The following is a 21,281-nucleotide window of genomic DNA, read 5'->3' on the forward strand; positions in this document are numbered from 1 at the left end:
GCCAATCAAATGACAAAATTGCACAATTTTAAATGACTAGAAACATTGCGAATCCCCCTGAAGCTCGAGGCCGTCGGCACCGCGTACGACCTCGACACTTAACGCCGCCACTGCTAAAAATTTTTCAGAAAATTCTCTATAATCAGAAGAAATATATTTCAGAACCTTTGTTTGTTTACTACAAAAATTCCTGAACCATTTTTTGTTAATTTCGTCTGTTATCTAACGGTATGAAATCATATTTAATCATAACACGAAGAAAAAAACTAAGCATTCTATCATTATAAATCAAGTGAATGGAATTCTCTGTAAGAGTTTCACACTATGCCACGCTTTGTCAAACTTTAGCGACGGTAATAAATTATGAACATTTATTAAAAAGCCAGACGAAGATTTGAATTAGTAGTTTCTGGATGAAGATGAAACATTTTTTGAAAGGTTATTTAATTTGCCTTAGATGTATATCACGACTCCTAGCAACTTGAACTCAATATTTGAATGACGTTATGTCTATAACAATAATAATAATAATATATAGTAGTCTATGATGTTAGATCACAAATCATTTTGGAACTTAAACATATAACAATTCTATTTTAAACTAGGGATCGATCAAGTATTACGTAAGCAGATTTATTACAATTATTTACCCCCTCCATCCCCCTTGTCAGCAAAAGTAAGTAAAGCTCTTACCCCCTACCCCCATGCTTACGTAAACATTTTGCAATTAATGTAAAAAATAAAAATACTACCTATGACGTAATCATCATTCATTCTCCCCTGCCCGCCATGTCAACCCACATAAGCAATCAACAACCCCCCCGCCCCCCTATAGTGCTTACGTAATACTTGAACAGCCCCCTATCAGTTGACATTTTATTGTCATTCAGAAATTAGCTTAATAATAAATAATAAAAAATCCTTGCTATTATGATAGAGTCGCTATTCCTCCACCAAAGCAAGATATCTACTTATGGAATGTTTCTTACAATTAGCGCCAAAGTCTCAAAAGTGCATCACATCTTCAGGAGATAACCTCTTGCATTATGTACAATTGTCATTTTTTAGTCATCTATTGTTGACATTCGCTTTGTTCATATAATTGACATCGCAATGTTGTGTGGAATATTCGATACGAGAGAGAAAATTACCCAAGGCCGTCTATGGTCACATTTGAATCGGTCGACTAAGTTCGAGTCTGATCTCACAACACTCTATCTGGCTGAGTAGAGATTCTGTAAAAGTGGCCAGAACTCATATGACTCATTCAGCTATGCTGGTAGTTTTTCGAAACAAATGTATACATGAGTATTAGAGTAATTGTTGATAGAAGACTTGAAAAACTGGTGGAATGGTAGAGGCTTGAAAGCTAGGGAAAGAGCTTTGGACTTGCAGTGATTTTGAACAATGGATACTTCAAATCAACTTTATATTTCAATGAGTATACCAACTTATTTATTGAACTTCAAATACATATCACGTACTCTGATTCTTGCTTCCACAAAACGAAATCTGGATTTTGTACGTGGTTTTCGATGTTGGTTGGAATTTCGAACGATGGACGCTCTATGCATTCGAGTGTAGGCAACACATAAATAAGCTCTTCGCCAGATGAGCTCTTAAGACGCTTTATATGCATTCCACGGCGTAATGTAATTGCCAATCGCATTCCTACTTGTTTATAAAAATCTATGTTCTATGATTACATAGTACTGCTATAAATTAATTCCTTGTTTTGGATAATAATTAGAGTAATTAGAGCTAGTAAAAGCTCGCTTCTTATTTTCCAGTTTCTGCAAAAAATAGTAATTATGGAGTTTGTTATTGAGTTTAATCAGTACCAGGAGAAGGAACTGATAACTTCAAAGCCGACACAAACTGCTAATATGAATGAGCATGTAAATAATAAAAAATTGAACTTGGGAAAGTACTCTTATAAGCTACCAATATATTTGTAAGTTATCAATTTACTGCATCAATTGAAATTTCTATTAAGTTTTTTAATATTTGCAAAGTACGTATCCAAACTCCTCTCTATAAAAGTGCATTTGCACCAGTAATTCTCAGACACTTCTAAATTTTGCTTACTTTGCAATGCATATCTAAATATGACCTTTACAACTGCAATTATCATTATCCGTTATTATCCACATGCCGATATAATTGATTAATGATGGAATGATCGTCTAATAATAAATAATGCTCAGAAATTGATTTTTCAAAGAATAAACGATAGTTTTGATTGATTATCCTATGTGATGCTAATGATCTTTTGAACTCTTTCTGTTTATGATTTTTATTTGAATTACATGCGGTCTTGTTTGTTAAAAGGAAACGGGGTTATCTTTATTGATGTAATAGTAATTAGTTACAGATAAGTCTCAGTTTCGGTGATTTCTTAATAGGGCTAAAATTGAGTAATGAAATATAAAAATAATCTGATAAATGGTAAGAACTAAATCAGTGGTAAAAATTCGATTAAGTAACCACTGATTTCGGGTTTGATACTCATCTCGGACAGCTTGATATCAAGCAGTGGCGATATCAGATTTTTACTTGCTATTACAGATTTCAAATATGACGTCAAGTGAAAATAATCATTGCAAAAATAATTAAGTCAAAAACATTACTTATGAATGTTAAAAACATCTTACAGCGAGAAAGGACAACTACTGGGTTACCTTCTAAATTACCATCTGCAAAAACAACAAACCAATTACTGAATGTCTTAATATGTTAATATACAAATTTTAAATAGAGTAGGAATAAAAGAATATATAATATGATATCTCTAATAATAATATATAATATTTAATAATGACTCAGTAGGTGATATATGTGATTGTATTAAATAAACAATTGATAGCAATTGCATAGTTATTCTAAAATTATCAATGTAACGCAAAACATTGATAATAATCTATTTATAAATAATTACAATTTATTTAATGATTTTGAAATATTGATATAGATGCATTAATGTCGTCTTAGTTGAAAACAGTTTTGTAATTCTCTATAGTTGATTGAATAATTTATTTAAATTTGGCTACAAATATTAATGAATTTCAAAAATTTCATAATAATATATTATTTATAATTATGGTTTTCATTGATATTTATATAGTGTAAAAATACTTTGCTGATTATATAATTTTAGTAATGTTCAATATAAATGGGATCGCTGATCCTACTGCGGCCATATACTCAACTTGGGTCATTTTTTTATGCGAATTGGAATTTAGTATATTATATAATACACCTGTTAATATTTTTGTTTACAAATCAATGACAGTGTGATGGGGCAATAGTTACATCTTAAGAAGAGAAAAGTGTGCCTTCGACTTCACACGGAGCTTAAGTTCGTTGAACCATCTGCGTATGTGCACGCATATTTATAGTCGTACCTACCCGCATATGCACCTATTAAACTCAATAAATGGATGCAACTAAGAAAAAAAATCTATTTTAGTTTATAACTACATTTTTATAGAAATTTCTTCACAATATTAAACAACTCTATGCAAACGAATTGGCACCTTGTTCTATTCAAACATATTTTATTGATGATAATAAGTTGTCTTATTTTTATGAGATAAGTTTCTAAGAACAATTAAATCCGGATAATAAAATTATTAGCAAGAAACTATGTATATTTGAAGAATAGATCATAGATGTTTTATCGCTATCATAACAATAATTTATTTATAGTACTTCTAGCTGAACGTTAATTAAACTTCTATTTATGTTTTACAATACACGTATACTATTTTTATTATTACTGCAACAAAATAACAAAAAAATCATGATTATTCTAACGAGGTTTCTGTGAAGACGTCCTCGTGACGTGGCTGTGATTTGCACAACGCCAATGCAATATTTGCATTTCGTGTCAAAGCAATCAAAACACTTGTTACGACGTCTTGTAAATCCCCATTTAACAATGGATTCACAGAATAAATGTCTTATTCAAACAGTAAAAAAACTTTGCTTCGAACATAAATATTTTTATAGTAAAATCCATTTAAGTTTTGTCTGTTTTTATACTCATTATCGCTTGCACATTTTTTTATCTCTTATTTAATTACTTTGTTTGGCAAACTGTTTTTTTCGGTTTGCCTTGGATAAACATTAGAGGCAGGTGACTTCTTTAATTTAGTAGCTTTCGTCTTTTGAGCATGTTATAAAATTAGTTTTACTTTGAGAATCAAGTCGTGCGGGCCAAATTTATCAAAATAACGTGAGTTAGAGAAAAAATTGATATTTAGAACTGTTATTTATAATATAACTTTATATATGGTACTGAAGTTCTACATATTTTATTGCTTTTGTAGTTTGCCATTCAATTTTGATAAATTGATTAGTAGTCTCTTCTTCCTTTGTATAGTTTTCTGTTTCAAGTTTCTAGTGAAAATATGATATTATGTATATTTTTCCATTTTCCATAAACTTTTACTGTCTTTGTCGGATGCTGTGAGCAAACAAAGCTTTGCTTTGTCCTCTTGACGGGATGTAGTATGTATAATATATATGATTATGGCATTTGAGCAAATTGGTGACAAAGATAATACAATTTCCGCTTTCATGCCAACGATTTTGTGATAGTATAGCATTTTTATTTGGATTGATGCATAATAAATATAACTTTTAAATGTTTCTTTCAAAAAGACTCTGCAAGACAGTGTTTTATATTTATAAGACCTTAAATGGAAGATTTGGTAATATATTCTGAAATACATTTAGTATTTAATTAGATTTCTAACAAAAACTAAAGTATGCCTATGCATTAACTTATTTTCAATACAAACGATATTGAATTAATTTCCTCAAGTATAAAGTTAAACGACAATCCAAATTATTCATTGCAGTTGCATATAAAATTGTTTATATTTTATTTAAAATTTCTAGTGTTTTGCTATTCATTTAAATAAGAATAATGCCTAATCTATGTCAATGCATTAACATATTTTAAATAGCAAAATAACAATGAAAATGCATACATTAATTTACTAAAAGTATATGGCAAAAATAAAGAAAAATCGTTCGACTTTGTTTAAGAATGTCTAATCTGTTGCTAATTATTTAAAAAGTCTAGTCTGTTGCTGCTTCATTAAATAATGAAAATTATTTATTTATTATTATTGACATTAATTTACTCAAGGTATAAAAGGTTAAAGTCACCAGTTTATTTACTTCAGGAATGAAGTATAAGAAAAATCTAAATAAATAATTTGTAATTTGTAAAAATGTCTCGTCTGTTGCTGCCTAAGAAAAATCTCTAGTTTGTTTTCATATGTTTGAATAAATATTATTTAGTTATTTTCTTGTTTTGCCATATGTTGTAATGACTTCAAATACATGTAACTGTATAGAATTAGAGAGTTGATCATTATGTCGACTTTGTATTGTCAATTTATTAAAGAGCCTACAGAATAACTCCATCCGCATTCCATCTCTATGCACTTACACACAATCATAGATACAAACACACAAATATATATATAAATATATATATGTATATATATATATATATATATATATATATATATCCAATTAATGAATGTTTAAAATGTTAAACGTAGCTCATCTTTCTTTTATGCAATACCTTTACATAACATACGGACGTCAATATTTACAACCCAACATTTATACCTTCTTCGCATTTATTATGCATTAAAAATTATCATGCGGAAAATTCTTACATTTCAGTTAATTAAAGAAAGTATTTTATTTCTTGTTGTAAAACTTTTAACAATAATTTCTAATGACGCCATTAACCAGAAGTTACTTAAACACTTAAATTTTATATATTATGGTCGCACTGTAATCTGGTCGTACACATTTTTAGTTGATAATTATAGATGGAATTTCAAGTAAATGCATGCTTTCCAGCCCATCCATTCAATTTTTGCATTATATGAATTTTGAACGTGTTGAAATCTCATTTCAATAAATATTTTTCTAAGTTTGCAAGTAACTGTATAATTGTGTATTAAAAATCCCATCACCGCTCGGGCTATTATTACAATAGAAAACAGCCAGATAATTACTATCAACAAGCATGACTATGTCAAATTAGTTTTCGTAACATTTTTTTTAAGCACAATTATACACTTTCTACCATTTACGTATGTAATTCATTCATAGATTATTTAAAAAATTTCGATTACACATAAGTTTCGACCTCTTGTCAGCATTATCAAACACGTGCCACGAATTCCGATGACTCGAAAAATGGTTTCGAAATTTTGCTGATTTAGCATTGCAAAAATTTATTATGATATTATTATGCATTTTATCATATCTTTTAATGATGCGCACGAATAAATCAGAACGTCTATTGTAGCAACTGGGAGAAATATCTAGAAATGGTTTAATTGCTAATATAGTGTAACCAAGACATATAATTTTTCATTTGTGTATTTTTAACTTTATTAGAAAATCGAGACGATAATTAAATTTCTGCAATATAATTGGAAGAAATATATAGAGCGGTACATGCAAGATATAAATATCAGTGCAATGATTTTTACTTATTTGCTATAAAGAAGATTCATTTTAGATTTGCAGTGAGCGTAACTTTCTATTTCTTGGTTTAATGAAATGATTTTTGATGTTTCTTAATACTAGTATTATGCTATTGGTTATACAATATTGTTACAATTTATTTCTAGCTTGTGAGTTTATACGGCACTACTAATCATTTAAAAGAAAACTCGATATTGTGTCTTGTTCTTAATGTGTCGTTATACTTTTTCTTTGAACATATAATTATTTATTTGTGTACTTAAATAATGTTACATAACAATTTCTACAGTAAATTATACAAATATACTAAATATTTAAAAATTCAACTATCATATCAGACAACAACAGAACAGGATTAGCCAAATGGTGTACAATAATAAATAGTATGCCCAAACTGTTGCCAACTGTATATCTAAAATCATTAAAAGCTTTTAAGGATTTATAGTATATATTACTTCAGCATTTTTTACACCTGATTGCATAGATTTAATAATGTTCTATTTTTATAAATTGCATAAAAAGTAGTTATATAAACTATTTCAATTATCTATGTTATTTTTTTTCCTTCACGCGTGCTTGCACCGAACGGTTAGTGCGTGCAGATATTTCAATAGCCGCTTGCTTTAGTTGTATAGGCAATGCAAATAATAAATTTCTAAAGCATAATAATGTCAGATCGTCAAGTACAACAGCTTTTGCGATTGTTTTTTTTTTCTTCTTTCATAAAGGCATTGTCTTATGTCTTACCTTACAAGCCAAGGCGAGAAAACAGGAAGCGTATTAAATTCGTGTTGGGCAGAGCTTGGAAACATAGAAGAATTATTCTACAATCATAATTTTAATTGTTTAATTTTAACTAAATATATGGATTTTAAAAAATATATTGGGAGAATTGCATTTTTTGGGCATTCTTGTATTAAAATAAAAAATTGATTAGTTCTTGTATTAAAATAAAATAATTCTTGTATTAAAATCATAAAAATCATATCATATCAAATAAAAAAATGATTAGTCTTCTGAAACTTTTAATAATAAATATTATGATTTCCTACTAAAATGCAGCGTAAAGGAGAAGTTTCAGTACAGCAGTTCATAAAACTCTTGAGTTTTGATTATATGAAAGAAAATAAATAAATTATTGAGCTAAATTTTTAAAGTAAACTGGCAGATTATTCATCATCAACGGTATACTGTACTATTTTCTATTGTGTATCATAGGTTCAACTGTTAGTTGTTCATAAACGTTTAAACCTGATTCTTGACTTATTTTTTTTATATCCTAGTACTTGTTGTAATATCTGATATTGGTATGATGATCTATTTTTTTATTGTGGATCATAAGTTCACCTGCTAGCTGTTCCTTTGATTCGAATTTGATTTGCTTTTTTAAAATATTGTAAATACATTTTCTTAATTCATATATATTTTTCATCAAAAAAGGGAAAGACAAAATCTAAACTAAAGTATGTGATGTTGAAGGCAAATTTTTATCTGGTAATGGATGTTGGGCTTGTTAACGTTGTACGTTGAACTACATTTTATAATGCCAGGATATATAGATTTTTTGGTTATAAATATTGTAAGGAAAATATTGTAGAAATTGGAGCACCACTTCGTTTATTTACAGAATAATCATGAATCAATTATAACCATCATGAATAAACCAAGCAAGTTGGTGTTTAATTTCCATCTTAACCACAATGTTTCCAATTTCTGGCTGCAATATAAATTATGTATTATTTTCATGCTATATATACGACATTTTCATCACACGATCATGTTTCACTGTTCACAATCGTGCAATAAATATATCGACTTGCACAATTGGTTGTTTCAACAATTCATAAAGAGCAAATACGGGTGCGGATAACACGACACATATGTTATTAATCACTATAATCCGATATCATTTTCCAGTTAGACTTCAATTGTTAAGCAAGGTATACTGATTAATAGAATGTGCATAATGCGATAATGCTTGCAATTTATCTTTTGTCGACGACCCATTTTCTTGATAAACGTAAGATAGAAAAATTAATGAGCAACTATTTTGTGACTATCTAATTATTAGATTATATTATCTATCATCATATCGCTTATGTTTTTCTGTATATAGCGAAAGAAATGCGTACTCCAGACTTACAAGGAGAACCTCAGGTTTACTCTTCTGGGATTCTGAAGAAACTTCGCAAATTGACTAGAAAATCTTTACTATAAAAAATAACTAACTGATTATGAATGTAGAAGTGTGTAGTTAAAGAGACAACTAACATAAATTAAATGGATGGTTTATCCACTGCAATCCATGTCACTTACAAATGCTCTTTGGGCTTATTAATAGGTATATCTAAAACATCATATTACATTTTATTGAACACAATCTGTCAAAACCATTTGGCATTTGACGTATGAGCCGCCGTTTATTGCTAGATTTTAAATTACGCTTCGACAAAAAGTTTTAAATTGAAAATGTAAAGTTTCTACGCGGTTTTGAAATAATCTCACCTTTGCCACAACCTGTGTATTAGCACAAATATTTTAAGACTAAAACTGGCCAAATCGGTTCAGCCGTATTCGAGTTTTGGTGAATATAACATAATATCGATTTTATTTCAACATTTTTTATATATAAGAAGATTATTAACTTGTTGCATATATTTTGCGCCGTACTCTAACGAAAACCGTTTTTAGGCATTACTTATATCGCTTTTGTGGTTTCAATTAACAATGATTGTTTTGCTGACTATCTAAATATTATTTACCGTCGATTCTATATTTGCATTAAAGAAAGTTTAATATTATTTTCAAAAGCCGTTAAACAAAATGACTAGTCATAGTGATTTTGTATTTGCTATTGAAATTTTGTTTGTTCTTGCGTATGAGTTTCAAGCAAACAAACGCATGCATATATATGCACTTATGATAATTTTGTTATTTCCATATTGTACAGAAAGCATACGATTGAATGGGCATTAAATCGAGTTGTGTCGTTTCCTCCTCTCATTTCCTTTAACGGCATCCGGCGTGTTAACTAATCTTTATACTTTTTTATTTGCCCACAACTTATGTTAAGTGGTCATAATCATTTTGTACATACTCACATTTAGATAATTGTTTTTGTAAACTTGTAAGGAGAAATATCTGATATGCACTGCAGAACATTACCACTTATTTTTCCTGCTCATTGCCCATATTGCATTAATTACAAACTTTCTGAAGGAGAAGTTTGCCAGAAAATCCTATTTGATATCTTATATTTCAAGTCGCTCGTTGAATCATTGGACGATCAATTTGATTTTTTGTCGACGAGTTTGGTAAAGATACGCCTTATACCTATGTCTATACGATTTTTGTCGATTTTGATGAAACTTTATGGGATTATAGAGTCCATGGTCTTAAAAGTATTACAGGCCTGCGAATATGGGTTTAAATATAAAAATTAAGTTTGGAATGAAGGGAACGTGTCAACACTTCAAAATTTTAACCATTTGAACGTTTTTAAAATTTGACTCAAGGCAAAATGCCACTTGCGCCTATTTTTTGTATTTTGAAATCTCTCCAATCAAAATGCCCGTCCTTTACATTTGTGTTGAAATTTGGAAGTGTTCTGCTTACTGCAGTTTCACGGCTTCTTCAAAGTTTGTTTTTTCTAAGTCTTCTTTTTCAATCGGATTAAAATATTTGGTAACGTCTTACTATTACACCACATTGGGAATCCCATTAAACACCTGCACGAGAATTTACACGTAAACAATGCCTTATATCTTCTAATTTTCATATGGAAACTTTCACAATTAAACTGTGCAATCTTTACTTTATTGCATTTGTAATTTGAACTTCGACATCTTACATATCACATTATTCCACATTGGCATTTGTCACCTCGTTTAGATAGCTTTTGCATACGTTATCAATTTTATTCTAAGATTGTACTATTATGGAATGGCGTTTTAATTCATAGGCTTTGGTCGTTAACCTGTTTCAGGGTTAAACGATACAATGGATTACAAAGCGATTCAATCTAGCTGACAAAGCTTGAATATGAAATTATCAAATAGTTTTTATGGCACACGAAAACTGTTGAAAAACGATAAGTGTGGTTATAGAGGTCAGAGAGGAAGTTACTGGGGATTTTTGTATTCAGAATAATGGTATAATGAATTTAAGGTGACTTAATTTATTGCATTGATCTACTTTAAAAAAAAATTGTGTTTGTTTTCGAACAGCAATCAGAACTTCAGATTTTGTGATTATACTACTTAACTGCTTGAAACATCATACTTACTTAGGCAGTAGTCTCCAATATTTAAGCATAACATTCTTCATAAATACCATTTATCTATTCTTGAACAAAAACAAATTCGTATGTGTTTCTAAATATCTCAAATTTCATATACATTTAAGACATGATTATAAACTATATCCGCCATAAGCCATCCGGCCGCCTCCAAGGCAACTTCACCTCGCTCAAAGAGATTTATTTACCCATCCGTTTTAGGAACAATGAGGCGTCCGTGCCGTTTTGTTTGATGTTCCTGTTTAACCCTGTTTCAGGAGACTTCTAAGGTTATAGTATAGTCATACATTCAGAGCCCAGTTATTTCTTGGTCTTCCTTTCATAAATATAATATGCTTTGCGCATAATTAGCGGATGAGCATCGTCCTTCAGAACGGCGATTGCAATTCTTCTCTGACAACGTCAGCATTTGCAGCGTCATGATAGTAATGGATTTATTATTAATGGATGATTTTAAATATTTAGTTGAAACTGATCAGTGTTCAATATGTAACCAACAATTGTGAAATGCCACATATTTTAGTATAAATCAATATTTATTTTGTTTATTTATTTGGTCCCCTTTTGTATCCTTAGCCTTCCTTACAATTAATTCAATTTTTATGCATTGTACTAGAATATAGTATATTCGATATTTTCAATAATTTTCAAAGTTTTGTTATCATCAGACTTCAATTCTTCAAATTTTTTGTATAAAACTAATTAATTTTCAACACTACTTCATTAACTCACACTAAAGTAAGTACAAGCATGTATCTTAATATCTTAAATTTACTTATAAAATACACATTACATAAAAATCTTTGTTCAAACGTTCTCTGATCTTTGTTCCCGTCTTATTTGTTTTTTTTTAATCATTCGGATTTTATGGTCTAGGAATATTTATTTTCCAATGACGTTAATTTTTCGTCTGTCCGAAATTCGACCTTGTCTGCTAATTACAAAATCCCAGCAAATTGCCGGGACGCTTCTTGTTAATTGAGAAAAATTGAATTACGTGCAGACTCTCTGTACTGTTTGCATATTTACATATTTGCACTTGCTTTATGCAGAATATGCATGGCTGAAATATTTATCTATATCATATTTTAATAAAAAAAATTCCAGTGTTTGCATGGGTAATATTTTTCTGTTTTCGATGTAACGTACTTAATCTACTCATCAAACACGTAAGAAACTTTTTAATAAAATTGCGGTATTTATTAAATGCAAATTTTTACTTGTCAAGTTGGAAATGAATATAAATACTTATTTGTTCTATGTAAAATTCATTTTGTAATTATACCCGTGTATAATTTTAGATGTTTCCTTTTCATGTAAACAGATAGGAAAGCAATTAACGACTACAGTAATTATGACAATGTTTTCACTCATTATATCTATTAATACATAATAAAAACCTAGCTTGTTTGAAAAATATGTAAGAAAACCAACATAAAAAATAATTATTTCATTATATGAATTTTGAAATCTAACTAGTGGGCATGGTGCCTTAAGGCAAATTTTGCTGGTACTGGTAAATTTTTTTGAGAATTTTGAATGTTTTTCGGCGTTTTTAAAAATTATGAAAATTTTTGAAAGTACTGATATTTTTTGAAATCTGTAATTTTTTGAATATTTTTTTTTTGACAATTTTAAAATTCCTTGAAAGTTTTCTACATCGATCATTCATACTCTGGAAAATATCTGATTTCACCAAATGACATTTTTGTAAACTTGTTTTCCTAGTTTTCCGAAAACGGTGGACCTTTTTGTGCAAAGGTTTAACAAATTCTTCGTTATGTAAATAAAAGTGAAATGTTTTTGAATCATTCAAATCGGATGGCTCCGTTCTCTCAAAGACATATTAGCCATTTTCTGCACTCTTTGCTCTGTATCTCCGAAACTGTAGGGCAAACTTTTGCTTAAAATCTCAAGACTCCTTATTAATAGGAATCGATTGCTTTTTAAATGATTCAAATCGGTTGATCCGTGCGCCTGAAAACGTGGATAAATGATGGTATCCATACATACACACACATCCATTTTTTTCTGAAGTATGCCAAAATGTTCAAAAACCTTTGAAACGCAAATATATACAAAAAAAACTTAGTTTCGATTTTTGGACGATGACTCTAACTTGCCCTACGGGAAGTTAATAAGTCGTTACAAAAGGCCATTGAATTTTCATCAGTACAAATAACATTTTTATTGATTTCACAACAACTTGTTTGTTATCTAGAATTTAAAAACAATTGATTTTTACACAGTTCTTTCAAAATGTGCATTCAAATTATCGATTTCAATCATCTATTTTTCTACTTCACGGTCTGTTTTCAAACAATGCATTTCACTAACAAATACATATTATTTGTACAAGTTTGACGTAACCGACGTCATATTTGTATAATTGATTCACATAATCTGGAAATATACAATGACCAAAATAATTATATTTTACAATACAAAACGGCGCCGGTCAGTTTTGTTCTTTGCACAAAACAGTACCTGCGTCAGAGACGAATATGTTATTTGCATATTAAAGACATTTGGAGTTTGTCCTGTCGGTTATAAAACACTCGACATGATTAGCAATATTTTTGCTTGACAATAGATTATAAAATGCATAACAACGACCAGTCTGAAAGATATTTTTATATTTATTTTACCTTGTCGTTTATCATTCCTTGCATAAAACATTATGAAAATGTAGGTGAGGAGGTTACGAATGTTGAAAAGATAATTATGTGCTTTAAGTAGCTTGCTAATTAGGTCACTTACCAAATGACACTAAGACTGGTTTAAATTTAATTTTTTTATTACGTTCATGTAGAAAAATTTAAATTGTTTTTCACGCTTTTGTCAACACCGTCATACACATAAAAACTTAATTAAAATTTCACACGTCTTCAGCGTTATTGTGTCTATTATTATTTTTATTGATTCAGAAAGTTTAACAGCAGCTTTTCCCATCATTGCTATGTAGAAACTTTTAATTGAATATTTTTAGTGTTGAACGAAAATATACTATCGGCTGTAAAGTAACTCGTTAGCAGTTATCCAATAATTAAAATAGAGAGAAAATAGATTGTCAGGAAGAGCAGAACATTGTTCTCTCTTATCCTTATCAATATTTAAATGTAGGATAGTGTATTACGTTGCTCCCATTGTAATAATTCGATAAGTTGATTGACACCAGCATCCATCTAATACGTCTTATCAAAATATGACCTGTCATTTAACAAGTTCGGATGTTGAATCTGCTTTGACGTCATTCAAAAATCCGTGAATTTCCATAGTGTCAAGAAACAAGCAAATAATTTTAAATATGCCGTTTTTGTATATATTTGGATCCAATAGGTCGATGGAGTGACAAGCTGATTTATGATCGTGTTGCAATAAATATGTAATATTTTTGTAGAGTTATTTAGATTTTGTGATTATATTGATAGAGCTATCAATCTGGTATGTATTTGATATCAATGCGTAGGTCAATTACACATGATCTGTAAACAGGCTTCTATGATTTTAACCATCCTTTTATTTATTTCTTATTTCACCATAAACAAGACACTTGTTTCTAGTAGACACTTAAAAAATATGATAAATAAATAAATAAATAAAAAGTAAACGAGCACAGTATCACTTCTACTTTAAATAATAAATACAATTGAGTAAGGGGGTGTTCATTAACTACGTGAACGATTTTTAGGGATTTGAGTTAACCAAATTCAGAGAACATGTTATTTAAATCCACATTTAACTAATTTCAATTATTAGAACAAAAAGATATTAAGTGAGTTCTCGTAGGGTAAGTTATAGTAATTTATATATGTTTACGATACATTTTGCCATACGATGCAATGCACCACTAGTTTTAAATCCTCTTATTTCAATAGCTTATACATAAAAGAGAAAATAATTATAAATTTTTTGTAAACTTAACTTCCATATCTATATTTTCCACAAAACAAATGAACATATTGTTTGTTTAAATAAAAATGACAATATATAGTATAATAAACTATATTTACTACTGTCGCATTATCTCATTAATTAATAAATACTAATTACTTAAAGTAATTCCAATTACTCACTAATTGTATTCATTCTATATTTGACTTCGGTACGTATTAGTAAATTTCATAACTCCTTCATTCACAATTTCAATCCTAATAGCATTGTCAATTTTATAAGTATTAATCAATTATTCTAAACCATTATTCCTTCTTCCAGGGGACGGTTCAAAGCAAGTTCGTGTCGGACAACTCTGCACCCCAGTGGGCACCCTGCACATAAGTGTAGCTTACCGCACCAAGATGACCATCTCCCCAACAGCTTCTGGTGGTGTCGCGGTTGCCGGTGGTGCTGGACCGGTTACTGGAAACGGGACGGGCGGCAATAATACCAGGGACAACTTATTGATGCTGAAAAGCGATCATTTCCGAAGAGATGCCAGCCCGAAGAGGCAGAACACCAGGCTTGGCAGAGTTGTGTAAGGATAAAATATTTAAACAATTTTATTTTGGGTTAATTTAATTTATTTGTGCTTGGTCTCAAAGTTCTTTTCATGATGAATACTCATATGAAAAATAATTTAAAGCAGTGAATCATATATTTTCGAATAATAGAGGTCACAGCAAATTATTCCTAGTAGTTCATTCTCTAATCTATTTAACAATTACTATTTATAAACACATACAGGACAGATACAGAAAGAATATTTTTTAATTGTTTTTTTATTCTATCATTTCAGAAATGAAAAGAAAGTCATTGATCTGAATAAACCGATGCGACCAGGAGCGTTTGTTGATGTGTCCAGAGTAAAGAAATATACTGAACAAGACTATTTATTACCTGAAGAACCTGCTTTTAGTTGGTTACTTACCAAAAAGGTACAATATTTTGATGCACTTTTATTTATTTAATGCAAAACAATATTTAATAGATAAATTATAATAAATGAATCTTATTTTTCATAGGATGAAGTAAATAACAAAAAGAATAAGTCACCAGACACAAATGGTGACTATGTCATAAATGATATGTCTGATGATAATTTAGAGTGCCAAATTGATGCAAATTGTTGCAACAATAATAATGATCCATGTAACCACAACCACAATCAGAATGATGATGCTAATCATGATGATAAGGATAAATCTGATGATGATAGCATGGAACGAACACTTTCTGCAGAGTGAGTATTAATATTACCAAAAATAGTTGACTTCTTTCAATTGTGATTACTGAATTTTATGTTTTCTGCTTAGGAGTATGACAAACTGGAATAGAACCAGTAAAGATAGTGATGACAATGAAGGAAGTCCAAGAACTCAGGAGAAACGAAAATCAAGGTGGACATTACCTGTTGAAGATGAAAAATTAATGAAAGAACTTGTAAGTGTTATAGTAATATTTTTTGCATTTACTGTTTCAATTACATTATTTAATTATGAATTATCTTTTTCTCAGCATTTTCCATTTGCCACAACAAGTTCTCCAATTGGCGACCTAGCCAGGTTCTATCGTGAATGCTATCATGCTCCACCACTTCAAACATTCGATGCACCTGAAATGAAACCCATTGATGCGATAGGTGATGTCACCGAACAGTTACAGCAGTTCGAAGTCTCATTAGGTGAATTTGATTCAATGGTCAGCTCATTATGCCAATCGGGAAATAACAATAGTTCTTAATTATTTGACTGGTTATTGATAGATATAATTATCTCGGGAATATGTGATGTATGCACTTAAATTAAGTGTCATGTGTTGAGTCAGTTTTTATATGATAAAAAATGAATGCTGTTGCAATAAACCACGTTTTTAAAATGTGGATGATTTATTATCAAATTTATTGCAATTTTTATATAGATTAATATTATATATGCAAACTTGAGTCAGATATTTATCAAAACATTATGAACACATATTTGCAGTCAAGAGTAATAAATATTAGCAAGAATGGTAATGAATTTTAAAATTTTGGGTCTAAGTTTTGAGTTTTGGGTCACTTCTGCAAAGTTTTTCATACAGTTTTCAGTTTGATTATGCAATTATACTAACATTTAAATGAGTTATCTTGTTGATTCCATTTTAAAATTGACTGCATATTATGTGATGTATGTTTGTCATTACTTATATATGAATATTTACGTTTAAGATGTCTGATTACTAAGGTATGGATACAAAAGTGATTGTATTTATGATTGTGATTGCGTGCTTTAAAAACTAGTTTCGATTAATTTGATATGAAGCAATGGTGTGTGATTCGATGAAGTGCCATTAAATGCAGGAATGCTTGATTCATATTAGATTTTTATATAATTGTTGCGTTCAAATTATTTTCTATATTTAATTTAAAATAGATAATATAGATAAATAACATTATTCAAAAATCATTTATTATATTCTATAGATTTACATATTTTTATATATAATAAACAAAACTTTAAAAACATTTTAAATAAAGTTATATCTGAATAGTAATTTTAATGATTGCTTTTACTTATTAGAATGTGAAATTTTACACAGAATTTATATATAGAATCATAAATATTATATTCTGTTATTTATCTATATCATCATATGTTTCATATTTATTTTGACTATTGCTTTAAAATGCATATATTGATAAATTAATTTATTTTAGTTTAAAAAATAACATTTTTTTATAAGTTATTTATTTTCTCTTTTTGTTTTGATTTTTTTTTTCATTTTGGTATATTGAGAGAAAGCGAGAGCGAAGTATTTGTATGATGATTATACACCTGTTTTATGTGTATGCAGGTATTGTTATTTATAATCAATATATTGCTAGACTGAATTGTTGCCTAATATGTTTTGTAGTTTTAATAGAGAATTATATTATTGTCAAATATAGTTAAGTATTATGTTAAATTGTAAATAATTGCTTATACATCTATCTCAAAGAGCTTACATTTCAAAGTTTCATATATTTACTTCAAAACAAATTGTAAATTTGCTCAATAATAACAGATCTATTAAAATTTCCCATTAATGATTTTATATGAGATGCTAGAATTTTATAACATGTAGAATTTTATATAACGGTTAAAAAAAACTTGCTTCTTTGGTGCAAAATGTAAAAGCATTTGGTAATTTTATTACTTTTTATATAAAAATGAAAATGTTATAAAATTGATAAATATATTTTTTGCGATTTATGTGTGCGCGTAAATTGTAAGCCGGGATTATAAATAATATTTTGCATAGTTCTTATTTCTCGGTAGGCATTAGAAATGTATAATGGTAATTAAGTTTAAATTAATTTATTTTTAACAGTTCAGTCTCACTTTTGCATAAGTCATAGGCCGGCAGTTCATGAAATAATAACAGTGACATAATTTGTATAATTCATTTATTTTAAGATGATAGAATTATATTTGTTTAACATATCTATAATTTTATCAAAAGAATATGGTGAATGAATATGTTGTTAGCAGAGAATATGAAATTTATAAAGAAGTTGCTTAAAGGAAATTTAATTGAAGTGATTTTAGGTAAGATGCTTATTTTTTATAGTATGTTTGTAATTTAATTATTCAAATATTTCAACAAATTCTATGAAATGTATGTATTTCATATAAATGATGATATTTATTCTATTGTTAAAATAGAGACTATTATTATGATACTCAAGGTATATCATTTTATATTTTGTGCTAACAATATTACAAAACACCAGATGCAAAAATGGTTCTATTTTGTTAGAAGACTGATCAGTAATATAAATTTTAGACAAATAGTATTCAACTAAAATCAAATGATTTTTTGTCTTTTAAAAAAATTCAATTATGAGACTTCAAGAGTTTGTTGAATGCAATTACTATATAAATTTAATAATTATATTATAGCAGTAAAATATTACGATTTAATACAACCAATAATAGATACATGTTTGTTTAATTGTATTAATAGTAGTATGACACAAATTTTACATGATACCAAATATATTTAATTCTTTAAACAGCAGATATATATAAGAGATGCCAGATATCCTTTTTAGGTACTTTATCATAGGAATATTTCACAAGGAAGATCAGCGAATTTTATTATAAATTATGAATTTGTATTGTATCAAGATTACAGAGAACAAGATCACTAGATTGGCTGAAAAAGTTTGAATAAATCAAGTGTGAATTTACAGTTGAAGTTATCTAACCCAACATGGAACTATTGAGGTGAGTCCATATTTTAATCTGAGCCTATATTACTGAAAGAATAGTATTTATCATTTATGATAAATGACATGTTTAATTCAATTATTCCATCATTACTCACACAAACACCAAAGAATTTAAATAAAATAAACTATTGTATTGACATTTATTTCTTAGTTACTACACAAATATTTGCAATTTATTAATTTATTCATAAGACGCTGGTGGATAGTAGTGGAAGTCGAACCCTGTTGCTTTCATCTGAAATAATTTAATTTTTATAATACAGTACAGATAAACAATACTAATTTATAACCATTATCTTACAAAAATGAGAGTTCCAGTAAAGACACAACGCCAGCAAGAAGGGTTGCATTATATTTCCTTTGGCGGGCATCGTGTTTAGCTTGCCAGGATCCTTGTGGAGTTGGTAGCTCATTCATGGATGGAGGAACATAATCTGCTGGAGGTCCATGATGACCGTAGGAGCTGTTTCTACATTGTCCACGAACAGCATCTAAGGTAGGAAAATGTTAAAGTATACTCGTCAAGATATTGTAAATGAAACAAGAACTTCTGGGCACGATATGTAGTAATCTCGATATTAAATAGATAAATTGTAATAATCAGAAATTTATGAACTTATAGTCTTTATGCACAAATTACGTAACCTATATGATAATATATAATAAATGACTTACTCATGCGATTCACGGTGCTTCTAACAAATGGGCGCAATGAAGACATTATGTAGAATAATTTTATGCTTAATTATTAAAAACAATAAGGATCTACTTGATAAAAGATCCCAACAAAGTGGTCAAAGTATTTGCAAATGGTCTCTATATGTCAATTTAGTTTGATGACTATGTTGGTAGACATGACCGAAGTGAAGTTAGTTGCAAAATACAAAACGAAAATTATTTATATAAAGGTGCGTCCACACCTAACGAACGAACACGAACGAACATGTCGAACAAGAAAATACAAAGAAGAACGAACAGGAACACGAACGAACGCGAAAAATTCCAAACGAACTTGAACAAGCGCTTAAAAGCAGTGAGCGCTTGAATTTTCGTTGTTCGTAGATGTTCCGTGAAACGTCAGTTTTATTATTGATATGGATGTAAGCTTAATCATACGGCATTTTCACTGGTTTTGTGTGATTTTTGTTTGTGTATATTTTGTAAATATACTGTAAATAAATTATTCAATTAATTTCACTCAGTTTCTGTATTTAATATTTATATTTTGAGTCGTTTTCTTTCCTCAGCATTCATATTCGGAGCAAGCTGAACATTCCAGGCTTGAGCTAACTATACTCAATTTTCATACTCTCATCCTCAACATATATGTTGAATGTCTATGTATGATAACAAGTTTAATATTACTTGTAAAGACTGCAATCATACTCTTCTTTTATCTATGACTGCAATATCTTCTTTACTGCAGCTTCTGACATCCCAAACGTTTTGCCTACACTTTCCCAAGCATCGTTTTTTTTTCTAATAATTTTATAAAAAGGGTCTTTAGTCTCCCATATTATAGGAAACTTTTCTATTTCATTTATGAATGATAAAATTACGTCATTTGACCATTCCATAATTTATTCAAAATTTTCAAACTGTACACGATAATTAAAAGTAAATATTATTAAAATGTTCAAACATTAAAATTATTAACATTATTAAAAAATTATTATTAAATTATTAAAATTATTAAAACAAAAATGTTCGTTTGCGTTCGTTGAGACGTCCACACTGCACACACGAGTTCAAACATGAACGAACAATTCCCTTTGATGTACCGACAAGTTGCGGAACATTGCTCGCCATGTTTGTTTATGTTCGTTCGTGATCGTCGTAGCGGCGTCCACACTATGCTGTTGCCGTTCGTTCTGGTACGTTCTTTTATGTTCGTTCGTGTTCGTTCGTTAGGTGTGGCGCACCTTAAAACATTTCAAAACAAGCAAGTATTATTATATTATTTATTGTAGAGGATAGCAAGTACAATGGAATCTGCTAATTTCTAGTTTTCTATTTTTTTTATTAAATATCATTAAACATCTCAAAGTTTTGTACAGTTTTGTAAGTTGGGCATAATTATCAACTGTCATAATGGCCACAAGTGTCATCTGTCAGTGGCATAAAGCCTACTAGATATATAAGTAAATGAAGTAAATGTTCTTCAACAGTTCTTTAACAAGTTGTTTGAAACATTTTAAACAGGTAATTGTATGTCTAAATATTGTGTAAATGAAAAATTTTCTTTGATGCTTGAATATACATAGTTAA

The 21,281-nt window shown here is 29.1% G+C and overlaps 2 protein-coding genes across 2 annotated transcripts in view; one reads left to right on the plus strand and one right to left on the minus strand.

The window, feature by feature from the left end:
- LOC113368081 (autophagy-related protein 13 homolog) overlaps positions 1 to 16,792 on the plus strand; it is a 154,853-nt gene extending 138,061 nt beyond the window's left edge. Inside the window, 5 exon segments of the mRNA XM_026609645.1 lie at positions 15,038 to 15,296; positions 15,558 to 15,696; positions 15,784 to 16,001; positions 16,075 to 16,201; positions 16,277 to 16,792. Of these exon segments, the coding sequence (XP_026465430.1) occupies positions 15,038 to 15,296; positions 15,558 to 15,696; positions 15,784 to 16,001; positions 16,075 to 16,201; positions 16,277 to 16,501 (968 nt within the window). The 3' untranslated portion in view covers positions 16,502 to 16,792.
- A 2,437-nt stretch (positions 16,793 to 19,229) lies between these two features.
- On the minus strand, positions 19,230 to 19,840 carry LOC113368082. The gene is made up of 3 exons (XM_026609646.1): positions 19,689 to 19,840; positions 19,315 to 19,504; positions 19,230 to 19,248 (listed from the first exon to the last, which is right to left on the minus strand). Exons 1-3 carry the CDS (start codon positions 19,732 to 19,734, stop codon positions 19,245 to 19,247), a joined length of 240 nt encoding a protein of 79 aa, XP_026465431.1. The 5' UTR covers positions 19,735 to 19,840; the 3' UTR covers positions 19,230 to 19,244.
- Positions 19,841 to 21,281: the final 1,441 nt, after the last annotated feature.

Source organism: Ctenocephalides felis, unplaced genomic scaffold (assembly GCF_003426905.1).
Source record: "Ctenocephalides felis isolate EL2017-DRISC unplaced genomic scaffold, ASM342690v1 CF-g0.4_SCAFFOLD_01170, whole genome shotgun sequence".
NCBI lineage: Eukaryota > Metazoa > Arthropoda > Insecta > Siphonaptera > Pulicidae > Ctenocephalides > Ctenocephalides felis.